The 21,897-nt window shown below is 37.8% G+C and overlaps 1 protein-coding gene across 1 annotated transcript in view; it reads left to right on the top strand.

The window, feature by feature from the left end:
- Positions 1–411: 411 nt before the first annotated feature.
- Positions 412–21,897, top strand: part of SPRED1 (sprouty related EVH1 domain containing 1) — a 122,233-nt gene continuing 100,747 nt past the window's right edge. The window contains exon 1 of the mRNA XM_084629929.1: positions 412–1,292. Coding sequence (XP_084486055.1) covers positions 1,261–1,292 — 32 coding nt within the window. The 5' untranslated portion in view covers positions 412–1,260. The remainder of the gene's footprint in view (positions 1,293–21,897) is intronic.

Here is a 21,897-nt window from a genome sequence, read left to right as displayed (position 1 = left end):
AGGGTTGCGTTACAGCCCTGCAGCCTCTGGGCCCCCACCCTCCCAGACCTGGCAGGCAGTCAGGCAGCAGCTCCAGCTCTCTTGCTAGCTCTCTTCGGTTCTGCCTCGCACACATACATACAGTCACAGGATCTTGCACACGGGGGGAGGGGGGGTCGCTTGCAGTGCTTTATAGATCCCTCCGCGCTTCTGCGAGTGTGTGTGTGTGTGTGACACTGACAACTCCTTGGGAAGTGAGTGGAAGGGAAGGAACTACTTTCAGGAAACTAGCTTGCCCTGGAGACACTGCGAGGGGAGGCGCTGCAGCCCTCTCTAGCGGCGGGCGGGCGGGCGGGGGGGCCCGAGGGGATTATTTTCTCTGCTGCCGGCCCCCTCCCGTGGTTAGTGGGATTTAAGCTGTGGCGGCGGAAGGAGCCTGAAGTCAACGCTTCCGCCCAGTTTTCCTGCGAGGAGGCGGTGGGAGGAGAGCGCGGGGCTGCGGCTAATGGAGTTGCTGCTGCTGGGGCCGGAACGCGGCTGCTGAACTTATCGCCGCCTCCAGCTGGGGGCTTCTCCCTTCCGCCCCGCCGCGGGACGCCCGCTGGCTCCTCGCCCCCATTGCCCCTCTCCGCACACAAACAGCCGTGACGCACCCCGCCGCCCCATCCCCCCAGCTGCCTCACAGCGCCTCCCCGCTCCACCCCCACCCCCACCCCCCGGGGCCGCCCGGCTTGTTCCTCGCTCGGGGCTGTTGCTCGCGGAGGGAGGGGTGGGTGACTTGCCCCCGCCACTTCCTTCCTCCCCCGCTCCCCCCGGATCGCGGCCGCTGCTGGTCGGAGGAATTTCTGCCGCGGCTGCTCCCCTCCCCGCTGCCCCGGGGCGCGCTGCGAGGGGAGAGCCCGCTCGGCGAGGAGGCGGAGGGCACGGAAGGGAGCTGCAGCGGGAGATGAGCTGCAGCAGGAGGACGGCGGCGCGGAGTCCACTGCTGCTGGGAGCCTTCCTCTTCCCCCGGCGCCAGCCTGCTCCCATTGAAGACCGGAGGGGCTGCGGCTGCCACCATCGCTGAGGCAGGGGGCTGCGCTCCAGCGCCGGACAGCCAAGTCCCCTGCGGCTCTCGGATGAAAGACTTGCCCTTGCCCCTGCCGCGTTGCTAGTGCTTCCCCTCGGGGAGGCAGATCCGGGGGTTAACAATGGTGAGGTTTCTGGTGAGTTCTTGCTGCGCCCTGGCTGCGTCGGTGCTGCTGCTGCTCCATCTCGCTGTCGGATCGCGGTGAGGAGAAAATGAGCGAAGAGACGGCGACTTCTAACAACGAGTAAGCAAATATTATTAATCTTCGTCGGATTCCTCCGTTTCCTGGCTCCCCTGCTTTTACGTTTTGGCATTTCAACGCTGCGTTGCTCTAGCTTTTTGGATGGTCTGTGCCCGTGTGTATATTGCGCATCAGTCCGTATCCGTACGGAGACCCTGAGGGTCTCTTCTTGTGGTTGAGGAGCTTCATAGAGACTGGCTCCCAATCTTTATGAAAGAAAGTGCTGTGCAATTACAGCATGACAAAAAAGTGGCCAGGTAGCGTGTTGAAGGTGGGGAACGGTGGGGGTTTAATGTCCAAACATACTGACAGTGCACCCCGCTCTTCCACATGCCGCCTGGGATCAAATCTTATCTCCTAGATGTTGCACATGGAAACTAGGGTGTGGGAGCTTCATCCTGCAGGAGACTGCTGCTGAATTTTAATTGGATGACTCAATGCAAATAAAGTTTAAACCTTTCCCTAACGCTTTTTTTGGTTTGTTTTTAAATGAGCTGCTGTGACTTCTTTTTTAAGGGAAAAGCAAGTCTCGTACATTTTTAATGTACCTAGCTTGGATAATCAGTCGGCCTCATGTGGTTTTTAGATATTTGTCCTACCCATTTATCCTATTAGTCTGTGATACTTACATTTTGGATGGAGTGGAAGAAATAATATTCTACTAGTAAATGTGTCTTATGGCGTTGAAAAACAGAAGCGCAAAGTATTTTGCGGTGGGTTGATCTCAGTCGTTATCAGAAACACTTAAGGGTATAAAGTGCATAAGGGTTACTGTTGGCTCTGACTGCTACAGGCTGTGTAATCCTTTCCAGAATAATGATTTACAATTTAGTCATTTGCTAATAATTTGTTTTACGAGTGATGTGGCTCGTCATAGTGCAGAGACAACTCTTGGTGATGGAAAATAACCGTCGTGTGCTTTTAAAAAAAATATTTTTAATAGTGAGTTAATTTATATGACAAAAATGTCATTGGCAGTGGGAGGCAAATTATTTGCATGCATTCCTCTAAATAAAACCTTCATTCCTTAAGATATACCTCGTTAAGGAAAAGCATTTTTCTTTTTAAAACATTGACTACATTTTCAAAGTTGGATAACAAGAGTTTTGAGAAATCCTGAGCTCCAGTCTGTAAAGCACGAAGCATTACACTGAGGTGGTTTAGAAGGTGAATTGCTTCAGTATCGGTGTAACGAGGCAGAAGCAGTCGCCATGTTTTCTTTTTTGTGAATCGTTCTAATTTGCATACCACAATCTCCATTCATAAAAAAAAACCATTAAACCATCACCGTTGACATTCAACAAAACCTGCCTTTCAAATTGTAGAGGCCTTTTCCTGCACGTCAACGGACTGGTTGTTGTAGGAAGTTTGAACGTTAGGATTTCCAGGTCTACTTGTATTTTTTTTTTTTTTTTTAAAATTGCTTGTTGACAGAATTATGTGGGAAATATCAGCTCGGGGAGGTGCTGGGAGCACGTGATCTACTCCATTCATAAAATACCTGGCTGTCCATTCACAGTGCAGTACACTGTCTGTACTGAACACACTTGCAGATTAGATCTGCATAGAAAGAGAGACTAAGAAGTTTATGTTAGAGTGCAATGGGGGAGAGACTGCTTATTGCTAGGGAGCCTGGAGAAACCTGTACTTTTTGTTGCTGATTTTCTTTTTTTGTTTTTAAAATGAAGATTGCTTTCAAAGAGACATTAATCCAGAAATCACTTTCTTTATTAAATTTCAAAATTTATTAAGGAAAGGAGTGTTAAGAAGATAATTAGGGTAATTTCATATTTAGGAAAAAGAAAAGGAGTACTTGTGGCACCTTAGAGACTAACCAATTTATTTGATCATAAGCTTTCGTGAGCTACAGCTCCGATGGAGTGAGCCGTAGCTCACGAAAGCTATGCTCAAATAAATTGATTAGTCTCTAAGGTGCCACAAGTACTCCTTTTCTATTTGCGAATACAGACTAACACGGCTGTTACTCTGAAACCTTTCGTATTTAGGAACAGTGAATCAGAAATAAAATACCAAAAAACCAAATTTACCAGTGCATTTTGTTGCATTGCTTTCAAGACAAAATATTAACCATTTTGCCAATTCCCAGAGCAATAAACAATTCAAATTATTTTTTGTTATCAGTAGAACACTACTATTTATTTCTATATCAAGGAATATCAGATGCTAGTGTTTCTAATAAGTCTAACCTTAATGAGATGACATTGACTTGAAAATCACATCTTAGATAATGCTGTATCTTCTGTTAACTAATTCCTCAGATCGCTAAAATTGAAAAGTCAGTGAAAAGGAAATATTTTTCTCTTATATATAGTCACTTTCATATATAGACACTTTTCTCTTGCTGAAAAGACCTTTTTAAATATCAAAGGAGCAGAACACTTTTTTAAAAAAATTTGAACCAATGTAGAGGATGCTGTAGTACAAATTAATTTTATTTTAATTAGTGTGTTTATAAAATTTTGAGCATCCCAATTAAAAAAAAATCAAATATTCAGAGACAGTTAGTTGTTAGATTCTAGTTACCCAGCCACAAAACAAATTGAATCTGAACCCCTTGTTAGAAGTACTGAGTGGGTTGCTGTGTTAAAATGCTTATGTACAGTGATAAACTATCCAAACAATATATTTAACAAATATATGACAGGGATGCTTTCTGGAGGGATTGGGGGAGTTTTGTTGTTAACAAACCAGCAGAATGATGTTTGAGTGATTTCAACAGTATATTAGAAATGAGGGGTGAAAATTTGCTTATGGTATTTCAGTTTGGGTCCATTTTTAATTTTTCTAGGTACTTGAATGTAAACAGAAGACTAACGTAAAAATTTACAAGGCTCTGTCAACTTAAAGATCATTTTTCTGTGTGAACAGCTTTTTTTACCTACAAGGGTTGCAGGTAACACTCGAGATCACTATAAATGAAAAATTTAAAACAACTTTTTCTAATTTTTTCATTTTGTTTATTTACTTTGTGGTTTGACAGCACTTAGTTTCACAGTTTCATCTGTTTTGTATGTGTCTTTCACATAGCAACAGAGGAAAGAACAACATTATTGCCTTAATGTATTCATCTACAAATTTCTCATCAAGTAAAGACAAATACGGGTACTTGAAAAGACATTTTGTTGCAATGTAAGTAACTGAGAACTCTGGTTGAAGCTTGGTCATTAGTCTTTGTGCTTGCAAAACTCCCATTCATGCAGAAGGACTAACGATTGGACTGTGTGTTTGTTCAGAGTTTGATCTCATCTAAGAATATATTGTAAATCTTACTGTAAATCATGTCAGTAAAATAAAAGGGTGTGAAAGTTAAAAGCTATATCAGGTGTCACTGCTTCTTGTGTTTTTAAATGACTATGTAGAAGGCAGCCATACAAAATTCTGCTTACTATGGACAGGGTATTTTTGTAGTTGGGAAAATAGTTTGTTTTTTTATTAGTTTTTGTTTTAATTTTCATCTTCGTGGTAAAGGGTAAACAAGTAGATTTTTTTTGTGTGGGCCGTGCTGGGCCTGGCTTGGACCGTTTTCATGGCAGTTTGACTTGGCTGATGGACAATAAAAATAATGTTGATTCATGTTTGTCATTTTGATATAGTGGAAGAGTGAAGATTTTTCTTGTTGCTCTTGGACGTGAGCTAATAATGTTGGTTTGAGCTATACATAATGTGAACAGGCACCTTGCAAAGTTTTACTCTTTCCTCTATGTACCCCATTCTTGACCAGAAGCACCCCAATAATTCCACCACTGGGCTGCCGTTGAACAGAATAAATTTACTACGAAATAGAGAGAGAAGGTGGGTGAGGTAATATCTTTTATTAAGCCAACTTCACCCGCCATGTCTCTCGCTAATATTCTGAGACCAACATGGCTACAAAAACATTGCATATGACCGTTAAAACTACGTGGCATTTTTTTATGTGGACAAATAACCACTAACCTTGGATGAAATTACTAAACTCATTTTGTAATACAGTGCTGTTTTGGGACCCATTAGTCCAAAAGTAAGTGACATCCTATTAGCAGTTTTTTATCATTATTTCCTATTGTGTATGTTAGTTGCAGGTTGCCTTTCACTGGGTGAAGTGGTGCCTGGTTCTGCAAGCCCTCTTTACTGTTTCTCCTGAACTCAATTTTGGGGGTCATTTGTGCATATTGAAGGCTTGTATATTTAGGCTCTGATTTGTAAATTGTTCTGAGATTCTTATGGATGAAAGGTGATCTTATGTTCATATTGCCTTCTCATTTCCTTTAACTGTCAAGTCAAATAGTTCCCCTCTTAAGTGTATAAAAAAATTTTTTTTATGGTGGAGGTATGTTGCTGTCCATAGTTTGACAATGAAAGGACCGTGTTCTCAGAGAGGTATATCAATCTGTCATGTCATGGCAGATCTGAGCTATCCAATTGCAAGACATACACACGGAAGACTCAGTGTGGGGGGAAAAAATTGTTGGGTCAGATGTATCCCCCAAAAACTAGACTAGCTGTTTAAAATAAAATTGCAATAGAATTAAACTTTTTAAGTTCTAGGAAAATATTTATTTACATTTGTTTTAGATTTTTGTACAACCTAATTTTATTTTTAAAGTATCCCCTTGTATTTCCAGCCAAAATATTGAATGATTAGGTTAATATGAGACCTTGATCCTGGAAATGAAACTAACTAGTCTGTTTTCATTGGTGGGTTTTTGTTTTGTTCTATTTTGTTTAATGCATCTTTGCAGCTTGGACAAACTCTCTAAATAGAAAAAAAAAATTAGATTTCTAAAATTTCTGTCCCTTTTAATAGTCTAATGTTTGTTTGTAGTACAAGTAGGATGTATATAAAATGAGAGATTTTAAAAATGTAAATTGATAGTGTCCCTTCTGAATTCACTAATTAGGTTGTCACTGCCATTTTATAACTTGTTTCTTTCTGGGGCATAGTTTGTTCCAATTTTATTGGCTCTCTCATACTCTTTACTTGGCCTTATGTCCCAGCTATTACTCTGAAGGCAAATGAACTTTCAGGTTACATAATAATTTGAGAAGTCAAGAAAAACCACTTATGGGTCAGCTTTAGCAGCATTCCTTGATTGTTGTGATATCACAGAAAAAATTATTCTGGGATGTCATAGTAGAGCTGGAGCCAGTGGCATTATTTGGAGAAACTAAAGAAAGTTGTTGTTGTTTGTGTTACATATTCAGTTGAACTGAATAGTGGGGACATTCAGTATGTATTTTGGAAATTAATTACATTTATTAATGTTGGCCCTGATCATGCCCAGAGGGGACTATTAATGAATAAAGGTTAGGTATATGATTTGTGTCTGCAGGACCTAAGCCTCCTTTTGCAGGTCTTCTTTAGTTTATCCGTTAGTCATTTTCTGCACATCTGTAAAGGTATATGCAGATTAGTTCTTCATTATGACAGATATTTGTGTATATGCTGTTTGTTCTGCATATAATTACTGTCTACGTCCATGCATCTCTGCTGCGCTACTGAAATGTATAAGTGCATGAAGATGCATTTACTTAAGAAAGTGAACACTGAGTTTAAAGATTTAAGGTTTATAATTTAATTTTAACAATCTGAAAGAATATCAAGTAAATCTAAAAATCCTAATTTCACTATGGATCAACATATGATATTGTTCTAATTTTCCTGTTTACAAAAGCAGGATGGGGAACTTCTCTGCCTAGTTTATTGTGATGATCTGGAATTGGACATGGAGAGAGAATTCATTAGGGAGAGCCAATGTCAGTGTAAATGGATTAACAGAATTCAGAGATAGGAGTGTGAAAAGTTAATGCTGGAAATGATGAAAAATAATACATCACAATGTTGAAATGGAAAGCAAAAAGGGCAGAGAATAAGGATGGATTAAAAATAGATTTTTTTAAATGAATTTTTAAATTTAAATTAACAGGCTATTTTAAAAAATGAACCTATTTTAAAATTGGACTTTGAACATTTATGTTAAGGCCTAAATTTATTATAATCTATTTTAGGTTAAGTACCAAAAATGATACTAAGCAGTAACTCTCTGCTTCAACCACCGTTCCAGAGGACATGCTTCCATTCTGATAACTAGTTCTGCTTGAGAACAGTCCAAACAGTCCAAAGCAGTTCATACTGACGCACGTTCACCTTCATCAGCTGGGTCAGATGCCACCAAGAAAAGGTTGATTTCCCTTGTGGTTTGGTTTCTGTAATTTCTGCATCCGAATGTTGCTCTTTTAAGACTTCTGACAACATGTTCCACACCTCGTCCCTCTCAGATTGTTAAATCGTGAGTCGAGTGCTGTAGCTATCTTTAGCAATCTCTCATTGGTACCTTCTTTACATTTTTGTCAAATCTGCAGTGAAAGTGTTCTTAAATTGAATAATGTGCTGGAACGTCATCCAAGACTGCCATCACATGAAATATATGGCAGAATGTGGGTAAAACCACAGAGCAGGAGACGTACAATTCTCCCCCAAGGAGTTCAGTCATAAATCTAATGCGTTATTTTTTTTAACGAGCGTCATCACTGTGGAAACATATCCTATGGAATGGTGGCTGAAGCATGAAGGGACATATGAATGTGTAGCATATCTAGTATGTAATGCAATGCCAGCCACAAAAGTGCTATGCCAGTGCCTGTTCTCACTTTCAGGTGACGTAAATAAGAAGCGGGCAGCATTATTGCCCGTAAATGTAAACAGACTTGTTTGTCTTAGTGATGGGCTGAACAAGAAGTAGGAACGAGTTGACCTGTAGGCACTATTTCTGATAGGATGAGGTCTACTAGTTCTACTGTCTTGAAGGACATTGTGACCAGAAACAGTCAATTCAACTCACTAACTACAAGTAATTTTTCCTTTGTTTAATAAATCAGCATTATATATAACATTTTTGATAAACCTTTTTTCTTATGTAGCCAGCACATTTAATAAAAATATGCTGTTTTTGTGCATTAGTAATCTAATCTGAATTTTCATTCAAATAGAGCTTAATACAAATCAGAAGTAAAATATTAATCATCTAGTAAATAAGAAATGCATAATTCACCATTTTCTAACATAAAATATAAAAATTGAGAATCTGGATAAATTAAGTTAAAATATGTAATTACTGGCATTACAATTATGTACCTTTATCATCTTGGTTAGTGGGGGTGGAGGGGAGGCCAAATTTAGCATAAAGGTTATGTTTAGTTACATATATGTATATTTTAATGGTTTCCAACCAATGAGAATCCACCATACTTTGGGGAAATAACTAAAAGTACAATTGCAAAACAAGATTAAAATTAATTATTTAAATAAAGGTTTCCTGCTTGCTGATTTAAATCAGGATTACAGTTGATTTTATTGCTTTGATTTAAATGAATCTGCCCTGCAGAGAAGTGATCTTGTATTTCTAAGACAAGGGACAATGTATTTAATGCATACAAAAAAAAATCAGAAAGAAATTACAGTATGTATAGAGTTTTACATGACATAAATGACATAAAAATATCACATAAAGTAGTATGAAATTTTGTGCAGGCCTAAATATGCAAATATACTCTGCAGATTCCTCCTGGGTTAAGTATGTTTTAGGGAATCTGGAGAGAACACAGGAACTGCCATATTGTATTGGACCTACGGTCCATCTGTTCTAGTACTGTCTCTCTGACAGTGGCCAGTACAAGGTGCTTTAGGGGTAGGTGTAAAAATCCCACAGTAGGTACTTGTGGAATATTCTACCCCTATATTAGGTCTCGTTTCATAATTCTAAATTTATTTAAGCCATGAAGCACGTTATCCCTTTCACACAATTTTCATCTTCAATTATGATGATAAATTCTGGATATTCTTGATATTAACATTCCTTCTTGAATCTTGTTAGTTCTTGGCCTCAACTTCCTGTGGCAATGATTTCCTTGGCAATTCCTTGAATTGCATTTGAATTTCCCACCTATTAATTTCTTTGGATGTCCCCTTGTTCTTGTGTTATGAGACAGGGAGAACAGAAGTTCCTGATTCACTTTCTTTATGCCATTCTTTATTTTACATACTTTTATCTTGTCCTCTCTTAATCATCTCCTTTTCCAAGATAAACAGTCCCAACATTTCATCCTTGCTTCATATGAAGTGTTTCCATATCCTTGACTCATGCTGCTCTTTACTGAAACCCACTCTAGTTCTGTTGTATCCTGTTTGAAATGGGATGATGAGTAATATACCCAGTATTGCAGATGAGACCCCACCACTGATTTAGAAAAAAGCATTTTAATTGTAGTAGTCACAATCCCATTCTTCATGCTGCTTAACATTTTGTTTGTTTTTGTTTTTTACCATTGCCTCACACGGAGCAGAAGTCATCACTGATCTGTTTGCAGTGATGCCCAGATCCCTTTTCTGAGGAAATAAAGAAACCTTTAGCACAGTGTACTAGAAAAGCTTACTTATTAAGCAACTGAGAAGAATAGGTGGAATAGTTTATTTATAAAAACAGCTATCCTGCATAAGAGTAGCACGGGAAAATATGGATCACCTTGGTTCTCCTTTTCATGTATCCAGTATTGGATAAGAAGAGAACAAGTTTTTGACTCGACATTAGCTTAAGAAGAAGCAGTTGGTGGCCCATAAAAAATTGCTGGCCCATATCTCCCAGTGGCTTTTGTTCATATGTGCCACTGGGAACATGAATATGGTACGTGTCTTTATCAAGAAGGATCTGTAATAAAGACCAACCTCTAGATCTAGGGAGGGCTTTGGACACATTTTATCAATGTAGAGACCAAGACGACATTTTTTGGTCTTGAATTCATCTAATCCTTACCTACCATTCTCATAATCGTAAGACTGTAAGGGACTATGAGAGGTCATCTAGCTCAGTCCTACCATGAGTGCAGGGCACTAAGTATTATCTAGATTCTAGGCCATCCCTGTCAGGTGTTTGTCTAATCTGCTCTTAAAAAATCTCCAACAGTGGAAATTCCACAACCTCCCTAGGAAATTTATTCCAATGACTAACTACCCTGACTGGAAGTTTTTCCTGACGTCCAACCTAAATCGCCTTTACTGCAACTTAATCCCATTTCTTCTTGTCCTATCCTAGAGGTTAAAGGAGAACAATTTTTCTCTCTCCTTGTAACAGCCTTTTATGTACTTGAAAAGTATTGGCCCCTCTGAGTCTTCTCTTTTCCAGACTAAACGAACCAAATGTTTTCAATCTTCCCCCATAGGTCATGTTTTCTACACCTTTAATAATTTTTGGTGCTCTTCTCTGGGCTTTCTGCAATTTGTCCACGTTTTTCCTGAAATGTGGCTCCCAGAACTGGAGCTGAGTCCTCATCAACATAGAGTAGAGCGGAAGAATTACTTCTTGTCTGTCTTACAACACTCCTGCTGCTATATCCCGAAATTGTGTTTGCTTTTTTTTTTTTTTTTGCAACAGTGTTACACTGTTAACTCATATTTAACTTGTGATCCACTATGACCCCCAGATCCCATATTGTTGGTCTATTATTTCAGTTTATCAGCTATAAAAATGGTGGCTTGGATACTATTTTATTTCTACTCTTGGCCTCCTTTAAGGTAGACAGAATTAATATCAATTTCTTCAAGTATGTCCTTGAAGGGGGGAAAATGCATTTAAGTTCTAAACACTGCAGTTCACTCTGAAAAGCACCTTTAGTTCAGTAGTGAGTGGTTTCCTGCATATGATTGCAGTGCTGAATAAAATCCCAACTCAATCCAAGTAAAGTAGGAGAAGAAGGAAAAAAAAAAGTCATTCCCAAAGTAATAAATCATGATCATTGTATTTATAGATTCTGTCAGTCGTGCGGAAATAGAAAAGAACACATGAACATTAAAAGCTTCTATTCCACTGGTTCATAGTGCCACCACAGATTCATTAAAAATAGATTAAATAAGTGTATAGCAAGCTTGAAAAAGCTGCACTTAAACTCAGTAGGTTGGGACCTAATTCCCTTACAGGCAGATAGACCAAAAGCCACAGATGTCTTAACTGTATCCTGCTTCCTAATATTGACAGAACACTTTTTGTGCCACACATGTTTATCTCAGATGTACTTGCTTTTGAAGATTTACTTTAAAATAGTATTAGAGTTTAACCCAAGTAGACATTACAACTATATTGTTTCATCTCATGATCGTTGTGTTAACTTGAAAGGGGAAAAAGTCCATGTGTTGTCATTTTAGTGCCTCTTCTGTAAGAATGTATTGCTTCTGACAACGTAACATTTGAATAAAGCGATTAGTGATATGATGCCACAGAAATGTAAAAAGAAAAGGAGTACTTGTGGCACCTTAGAGACTAACCAATTTATTAGAGCATAAGCTTTCGTGAGCTACAGCTCACTTCCTCAGATGCATATCGTGGAAACTGCAGTAGGCTTTATATATACACAGAGAATATGAAACAATACCTCCTCCCACCCCACTGTCCTGCTGGTAATAGCTTATCTAAAGTGATCATCAGGTGGGCCATTTCCAGCACAAATCCAGGTTTTCTCACCCTCCACCCCCCCACACAAATTCACTCTCCTGCTGGTGATAGCAGGAGATAGCAGAAATGTAAGTAGTTGTTCTCTTCCCTCTGACAAGCACAGACTTTAGTTCAGTGAGCAACGCAAATGACCAAATAATACGATCCCAATGTGTGTCACAGAAGAACGTCACAAACAGTACCAGAATTTGAAATATCACTTAGTTAAAGAAAGAGGATGAAGGAGACTTTCAAAGATGAGAATAAATGCATAAAAGTAAAAACTGATGTGTTCACCACCCTTTACAAAGTTCCACCCCAAATTCCTAATTAGTATATGCATTTTTTGAAAAGCCAAATATTTCTCTATTTAAAACACTAAAATGAATATTGTCAACTTGCATTTTTCCCATATTTAATTTTTGTAAGAACAAGCTTCTCTTAAACCTGTAGAAATGCTTCCCTGTTCATTTTAAAATAACTCAGTAAAGAACAATTTTAAACAAACATTCACCTGTAATGTGTGACACCTTGGCATTGAAGCTGAAATTGATTATGAACAGAAAGGAAATTGACTTATTTGATATTTTTTTTTTCAGGAGCTGAGACTAATGCAGAGAGTACACAAGAAGCACAGTGAAGAGTAAATTGGATTTGTAAAATTATCTTACTGATTTATATCCTTCTTAGTAATATAGCCACAAAAGTTTAAGATAATTTTTAAAACTGACGTGTCCTATTTTTAAAAGGCTAAAACAGAATCAATAAGGTGTGGCTCACAGCATGATATGCTGCCTGTGATTTCCAACTCTAGAAAAGCACAGCCCTATTTTTGTGAAGTGGCAGGTCCTGAATGGCAGCAGGAATGGCTTCTGCCATGCCATTGACATTCAGGAAGGCAGTAGATAAAAAGGGCAGTGGGGAAGGGGAGCACTCAGGTTGCTCTAATTTATGGCATCTTTATCTGGCTGCCTGTGGGCTTGTCTGCAGTCCAGAATTACTGAAGTGCTCCATGTTCTGGTGCTTCCACTCCTTCTCCCAGTAAACTACTATGTTGAGGCCACAATGGAGGAGCAGCATAGTGGTATGCATGCCAGCTCTATGCTGTGGGATTCTTTCTGTGGGCCCCTCTTCTCCCCTTATAGCTTCTTACACATCTGGAATGTTATAAAGGGGTAGTAGCAGGGATTAGAATCTGGTCCCAGGTCTCCAGTAGGATTTATCCAATACTTAATCATACTTCTTTGAGAATGAATATGATTAAGCTATTTGTTTGGCAATGCTGTTCTTCAACCCCCCCCCCCCCCCCCGCAGAAATAAATCCAAAATTCCCAATTCCCTTCATTCCTCTGTCTATCAAATACTTGTAAGGCAATGGCAAAGTGTGTCCTAACTCCCTTTTTGGTGTCCAGAGGATAACTGCCACTTCTGTTACAAGGTACTCATGTAGCTCACTTGTTGGAGGTCTGTGCTGTGGCTTTTAAAGTTCCTGGGCTCCAGCCCATGTAGGCAGTTACTGTGATTCCACATTATGGCATTATTGTGTTTTCAGTTGGGTCTTTAAAAACACTTGCAAATGGCATACAAAAACATGCTCAAAGAACATTAATATTGCAAAGTCAAGCACTCAAAAGTTTGAAAATGCCAGCATTTGCTTTTTTAACCTAAGTGTGTAAGCAGGAAGACTTCTGACAGGGTTGCAGAGCCAGGAATAGAACCCTCCAGTACAATGCCTTAAACACAAGGAAACATCCTTTCTCTTCTTGCAGCCCTGTGCCTCCTTCACTGTTCGTCCTGCGGACAGAATCAGGCAAGAGCAGAACAAATAGCATGTGATCATATAATTAGACTATCATGCTTATGGTCAAAGGGCAGAAATAGGATTTCTAGCCTTAATTCTGACACTATCAAACTCCTGAGTAATGTACTTTGAAACGTTGACCTTGTCCTAATGGTTTTTTGTATGTAATTTAGATAGAATTTTACTCTGATTCTTTGCTTCATATACTAATCAAATTGTCTCTTGTTTACTACAGTTTTCAGATATTAGTGGTGTTACTCCTGGGCAAGTCTGTACAATACCCTATAATATTTCTCGCCTGGATTGTTGTGAGCTGCTTCTTAAAACTCTTTGGCTTGATGGTACTTTTTCTGTGCATAAAAGGATATTTTAATACTTACCTGGAAGCTGAGTTATAACGTATCAGTTTGGAAGTCTCTCTCATATTCACCCATTCCTTTCTCTTTCATTGAGTGAAAATTTTTACTCTTAAATATGCTTTAGTCATATTCTTTTCTTAGTCTTCCTAAAACATTAGCGTGATGAGGAGAATCACATAAACATTTGAGCTTTGTCTTTCTGCCTAATTGGTAGTGCACACCTGACAGAAGCACACTTTACAGGTAAGGGTTAGGGCCAATGTATTTTACGGTGTCCACTAATTTGGTGCTTCATTTATTGGGCTCTCTACAAAACTAGTGCCAGGCTTTTTTTATTTTTTTTTTGCCCCTCCCCCCCCAACATACAAAGCACCTTGGTTGAAGTAAATGAGATTTCTGGGTGCTCACCATGTCTAAAACGGATCAATAGATGTTTTAAAGGAGATCCTAAAAACTGGTGGACACAGTTGAAAACTTTGGCCTTCCTCTATTTTTTACTGAGATCAGTGAAAGCATATTGAAATGATTTTTAAGAGATGGTGAGCACCCAAGGGGTCAGGATAAGCTGGTGGGAGCTGCAGATGTTCAACACTTCTAAAAATGAGGCCCTTGATGCATACAAAATAACTAACTAGAAAATAAGTCCCTGCAGATCAGCAGGCTGAATTTTAATTCCCCTTCACCTGTGCCACCTTTCAGGAAACTTAATTTTTTAGTAGGTTAGTAACAAATGCTATCCTGAACTTCTCTAGTTTAAAACAGCTAAGATATCAATACTATGTTATCATAAACTTGAAACATCCTCTTGTGGAGCCTGTTCCTCCCCACCCCCCAGTCCCCCCACCCTCAACATTTCATACACTGTTGCTATGGCAGTGGAAAATAATTCTGCATGTTAACGAGCCCATGTTAGATATTGGAGGCTTTTCACAAATCAGTTAAGTGCTTGCCTGGGGCACTGAAAATTGAGGCTACAAAACTATAAAAGCCACTTACTAACTAGAAGTGGCAGAAACATTTTAGAGATTAGGGAATCGTGCTCTACCATTTGATATAGACACTTCAGTATTCTATGCAGTGATATTTTCTGTTTGAAAACAATAGCCAAAAAAGTTGGAACAGTGTTACTGCATCACATCGTTAAAATATATTGTTTCCCTATAGTTTGTATTATAGGTAAGCAGCACAGAGCATTGGTGTGAAGGGAGATGCTCGTGTATGTATTTTATGGGTATGTTTGTCTTTAATGCAAAAATACACCTCCCTTTGTTTTAAAATGTACCTTGCCCCTTACTAAGTTCTTGGGGTATTAAGTGTACAGTTATCAGTCTCTAGTTTTTGATGTTAATATGTCTGCCTTCTAATGTAGCGAAGATAGAATGCACCCACGTTAGTTGCTATGAAGTAAGGTGAAAATTATTACATTTTCATTTGCTAATTAATATCTTGAACAGGAGCTTATGTACATGGAGCAGTTATTCCAGAATAAGGTAGAGGGCTACCTTATTTCAAGTGCTGTAGCTATTCAAGATTAACTCTCTGTTTGGACACTCTTATTCTAGACACTCTGTACATTGGTCACTTTTCCCATATATACAAGCCCAAAAAGTTCTTCTCTGCACTCTTTCCCCCCCCCTTCTATCTCCTGATCATTTTTTGTAGATTTGTAGATTCCAAAGTCACCAAGTCTGACCTTGTATAATATAGACCACAGAACTTGCCAAAAATAATTGCTAGAGCATATATTTTAGAAAAACATCCAATATTGATTTTAAAAGTGTAAGCAATAGAGAATCCACAGCAGCCCTTGGTAAATTGTTCCAGTGGTTAATTACACTCTCTGTTAAAAATATGTGCCTTACTTATAGTCTGAATTTGTTTAGCTTCAGCTTCCAGCCACTGGATCATGTTATACCTTTCTCTGCTAGATTGGCGATCCCATTATTAAATATTTGTTCTCTATGCAGATACGTAAACTGTAATGAAGTCACACCTTAAACTTCTCTTTGTTAAGCTTAATAGATTGAGCTTCTTGAGACACTGAGGCATGTTTTCTAATCCTTTAATTTATTTTTGTGGCTCTTCTCTGAACCTTCTCCAATTTATCAATATCTTTCTTGAATTGTGGACACCAGAACTAGATACAGTATTCCAGCAGCAGTCACAGCAGCACCAAATATCAGGATAAGAGAACCTCTTCTCCTACTCAAGATTCCCCTGTTTAATACAACCAAGGATTGCATTAGTCTTTTTGGCCATAGCGTCACACTAGGAGCTCATGTTTAAGCTGATTATCCACCACAACTCCCAATTTTTTTTCAGTCATTGCTTCCCAGGATAGAGTCCCCCATCCTGTAAGTATGGCCAACGTTCTTCGTTTCTAGATGTATACGTTTTCATTTTGCTATATTAAAACTAGGGCTGTCAAGCAATTTAAAAAATGAATTGTGATTAATCACACTGTTAAACAATAATAGGATACCATTTATTTAAATATTTGTTTTCTATATTTATCAAATATATTTATTTTAATTATAGCACAGAATATAAAGTGTAAAGTGCTCACTTTATATTTTGGATTGCAAGTATTTGCACTGTAAAAAAAACAAAAGAAATAGTATTTTTCAATTCACCTAATACAAGTACTGCAGTGCAATCTCTTTATCAAGAAAGTTGAACTTGCAAATGTAGAATTATGTACAAAAAAACTGCATTCAAAAATAAAGCAATGTAAAATTTTAGCCCCTGGAAGTCCACTCTGTCCTCCTCCTTGTTCAGCCAATCGCTAGACAAACAAATTTGTTTACATTTGCAGGAGATAATGCCTGCTTCTTGTTTACAACGTCACCTGAAAGTGAGAACAGGTGTTTTCATGGCACTGTTGTAGCTGGCATCGCAAGATATTTACATGCCAGATGCGCTAAAGATTCATATGTCCCGTCATGCTTCAACCACCATTGCAGGAGACGTGTCCATGCTGATGATGGCTTCTGCTTGATAATAGTCCAAAGCAGTGGGGACCGACGCATGATTATTTTCATCATCTGAGTCAGATGCCACCAGCAGAAGGTTGATTTTCTTTTTTCGTGGTTTGTCTTCTGTAGTTTCTGCATCTGAGTGTTGCTCTTTTAAGACTTCTGAAAGTATGCTTCACACCTTGTCCCTCTGAGATTTTGGAAGGCACTTCAGATTCTAAACCTTGAGTTGAGTGCTGTATCTACCTTTAGAAATCTCACAATGGTACCTTATTTGCGTTTTGTGAAATCTGCAGTGAAAGTGTTCTTAAAATGAACCATATGTGCCAGGTCATCATCCAAGACTGCTATAGCATGAAATATGTGGCAGAATGTGGATAAAACAGAGCAGGGGACATACAATTCTCCTCCCAGGAGTTCAGTCATAAATTTAATTAACGCATTATTTTTTTAATGAGCATCATCAGCATGGAAGCATGTCCTCTGGAAGGCTGGCTGAAGCATGAAGGGACACACAAATGTTTAGCATATCTGGCATGTAAATACCTTGCAATGCTGGCTGCAAAAGTGCCATGCAAATGCCTGTTCTCACTTTCTAGTGACATTGTAAATAAGAAGAGGGCAGCATTATCTCCTGTAAATGTGAACAGACTTGTTTGTCTTACCGATTGGCTGAACAAGAAGTAGGACTGAGTGGACTTGTAGGCTCTGAAGTGTTTTTTTGAGCAGTTATGTAACCAAAAAAAAAAAATCTACATTTGTAAGTTGCATTTCACAACTAGGAGATTGCTCTACAGTACTTGTATGAGGTGAATTGAAAAAATACCATTTCTTGTATCATTTTTATAGTGCAAATATTTGTAATAAATAATATACTCTTTGATTTCAATTAGAACACAGAATATAATATATGAAAATTTAGAAAAACATACAAAATATTTAATAAATATCAAGTGTTATTCTATTGTTTAACAGTGCAGTTAAAACTGCGAATAATTGTGATTGATTTTTGAGTTAACTGCAATTAATCGACGGCCCTAATTAAAACATATTGTTTGTTTTGCACTCAGTTTACCAAGAGATCAAGATTGCTCTGTATCCCCTGACCTCTTTATTATTTACTATTCTCCTAATTTTTGTGTCATCTGTAAACTTGATCAGTAGTGATTTTTCTTTTCTTCTAGGTCATTAAATAGCTTAAGGCCGAAAACCGACAATCCCTGCAGGGCCCCACTAGGGAATAACATCCATTTGTTGCTAACGCCTCATTTATAATTACATTTTGAGACTTCTCAGTTATCCAGCTTTTAGTCCACTTCATGTGTGCTATGTTAATTTTATATCTTTCTAGTTTTTAATCAGAATGTTGTGCAGTACCAAGGCAAATGCCTTACAGAAGTCTAAGTAAATTACATCAACACAGTTACCTTTATCAGTCAAAAAATCTAAAAAATTTAAAAAAAATTAATTCTGGTTCTGTTTTCCACAAACCCATATGGATTGGCATTAATTATATTGTTGTCCTTTAATTCTTTATTAATAGAGAGCTTTCAGCTTTTTCGCCTGTCATTATCCCGTTTTTCCTTTTGGAATTTCCCCTGTGTTCCAAAGCTTATTGAAAATCAACATTGATGGTCTAGCAAGTTCCTCAGCCAGCTCTTTTAAAACTCTTAGATGCAAGTTATCTAGGCCTCCAGATTTAAAAATGTCTAACTTAGTAGCTGCTGTTTAACATTGTCCTGAGATACTGGTGGAATGGAAAGAGTGGCATGACTACATCTGTCTGTTTAAATACAGAACAAATATTTATTTAACACTTCTGACTTTCCTGCATTATCAGTGATAATTCTAACATTTCCATCTAGTAATGGACCAATATCATTGTTAGTATTCTTTTTGTTCCTAACGAACTTTAAAAAAAAATCATTCTTATTGTCTTGAATTCTGCTGACCATAGATTTTGCCTTCTGTGTCTCTTTGCTTCCCTTATCAATTATCTACAAGTTCAAGCTTCTGATTTATGTTTATTACTATCAACTTCCCCCTTTCTTCCATTTGTTATGTATATATATTTTTTTTATTGTTGCTTTCATTTCTCCTCTAAACCAGGTCCATCTCTCTCTCCCCCCCCCTTTTCCTTTGAACCTTCTGCCTCGATTTGTGGGTTTGGGGGCTTCTAGTAGCATTTTCCGATTTTTAAATTTTTCCTCCCAATTTTTAATCCTAGTCTTTAGGTTCCAGAAACTCCAAGCCTGTTGGCCACTCTTAAGATAAAACACATAATGTGTGTCTCTACATTTCAAGCCTCTCTGCTGTTAAGGACACCTTACTGTACAATGACTTCAGAATAGCCATTTTTAAGGTTCTTTCCTTGTTAAATAGACTACTTATTTCCTTGGGTTTTATTTTTAGTTAAGAAACTAAGACCCTGGCCAGGTTCTCCCCAAGAGATTTTGGCTGGTTTAATGAAAACCTTTAGGACTCCACTTGTAAAGCTGTTATCCTAGTGCATTATCACAAGCTAGGAAAAATCCTATTGTCAGTCAGCCTGGGACAACAAAAAATGGACCAGATAATAAAATTTAATTTCTTCATTATTGTAAGGTCCATACTGCAATTTGTGCACCATATCTACTATAATTTCCAGACCAGTTTTATTAACTTTTTGATTTTTATGAGCTCAGTCCCAAGTTAGTTCATAAAATAAGGGTTCTATTGTATGCATTAATGTGGTACAAAGTGTGCCTTATTGGGTTTATTAAATTTAATAAAATACTTAATGGTAAATGCAGGTACATGTGGGGAAGATTTTTTTTTTTTAAGGAAGCTTATTCTGAGTCTTAAGGGCTTCTTTCTGTTAAAAAGATGGTCAGCTTTTTCAGCTCTCATCTCTAATTTACCTGTGACTTGGTTTAACTCCTACAGCTCCTCTTTTTTCCTCATAAGAATGTATTGTTCCTATAAAAATGTATTTCCTTGGGCATCTTTGAATCCTAAATGTGTGGTTTTGTACTGTGCAGTGTCTTTTCATCATTCTGCAGTAGAAAATGAGTTTCAGAGTTAGAGGAAGGCCTGTAGTGCGGATCCTGGCTACTATATAGAGCAGCTTTTCTGTTCACCTCGCAGCTGCTAAGCGTTTTATTTTGCATTTGTTAGAGGATGGGTTAGTAAGTGTCGTCATATGAAACAAAAATACAACTTGATTAGTCAACTAGTGTCAGTTGTTAAAACAGAAATGAAGTCAGTTATTTTCTCCTGATAGAGAAAAAACTATTGTATTCTATTAATTTCCCTTTAATTGAGTACATAACCTGAATCCATGATTGCCTGGTCTCCTTATTCTGATGTCTGTCTACTTTAAAAGTTGTAATTTAGTCATAATAATTATAAGATCATGTTACATTTCTGGGGTTAAATCTATTTGAGAAAAACCCTTAACAAATAATAGTGCTTTCCATGATAGTTTAAGCTTTAGTTGATATTAGGATTATAAAACCTGGTTTTAAGGAGGAATTGCAGTTTATATCATAATGGAATATTTTATACTTTTGTTTAAACCATTGTTAAGTAGAAATTTCAAAGTTAGAAAGATTATCCTAACTTGATCAGCAAGACTAAAGTGTAAGTATGTGTGTGGAAAATGTGCAGACTGGTAGGACCCTTGAATTACTTGGGTATCAAGTTTAAGACAAAATGAGGAACAGTTTTCACCATTCCAGTCACTTAACAGCTACATTGGAACTTGTAAAGTTTAGGATGCAGGGGTGTTTAACATCTTTTTTCCATAAAATTATGCAAAAAAAGTATTAAAAAAAAATTATGCTTATGCTGTTGTTGTTGTTGTATAGCTAGGTATCAAATCAAGCAAAATAAAATGTTATGAGGATAACATTAAAACAAAACCCCGCAGATGACATTTTCATCTGTGCTAAAGTACAGTGTTTTCAGTAGAAAAAAAAGAAACCCTTTCCCTGATGTCACTTAGCAATTAAAATAATTCAATCACAGCAATTGTGTGTGTAAATAATTTGCTTAAACCTTGCGAGGGGGAGGGAGAGACAGTGAATACTTGGCAAGGACAGAGATATAATTGACCACTGCTACTAGCTTGCTTATAACATTGGTATGTGGTGAAATTTTAAGACTTTGTTTGGAGGTTTCATCATTAGAAAAATGTTGAATTCATTTTTAATCACTTAGCAATCAGATCCTTTAGGACTTCACAAATACCATTTAAAAATACTGGAGTTAAGTTTTTCCCTTTGCTTTTCCATAGATAGAAGCTTTTTGTCTGCATCAACAGTAAGAATTGTATTAACTTCCTAATTGTGGGTAGGGAATAAGGATTTGGTCTATTATGAATCTGAATGAATGTTCAGATCAGTTATAACCAATGAAATTCTAGTAAGTAATCTTTCCTGTTCTGAAATGTCTTTCCAGATTTCTGATCTATCTTTACTATAAACACAAAATCTTTAAAAGCAGCTACAGTGACTTGCTTTTCTGAAGAAAAAGTTGAAATGGATGCCACATGCTCATATACCGAAATTGTTGTGGGTCTCTGAATACGGTTTATTGGACTACTGAGACACTTGTGGAGTGATGGGACAGTATTACATGTGGGTCTCAAATGGCAAGTCAGTTTACATAGCATACAACTGGTAATAACTAGGTAGTGCATAATGACTTAATAGCAGATTTTTATGAATCTGAGTGAATTATGTTGCATTTATGGTTTATGCATAGTTACATATACAATTTTAATATGATGGAATCAGTAGATGTCTGTGTGCTTTTCCAGAGGGGAATGGGCAGGTGCTGGAGCTAGTTTGAGTTCACAAGCTTTTCCTTCTTAACAGGCCCACTTATTACTATAATTGATTACTATTATAGAAGTATTGTTATAATGTGCATATAATTACAGGGGGAAAGTAATGGAGTGGAGAAAACAGGGCAAGGTAATTAATTCAGTTATTGTATTGTCATATGACA

Source organism: Lepidochelys olivacea (genome assembly GCF_965140295.1).
Source record: "Lepidochelys olivacea isolate rLepOli2 genome assembly, chromosome: 6".
In the NCBI taxonomy this organism is placed as follows: Eukaryota; Metazoa; Chordata; order Testudines; family Cheloniidae; genus Lepidochelys; species Lepidochelys olivacea.
This window is presented reverse-complemented; position numbering and strand designations above follow the sequence as displayed.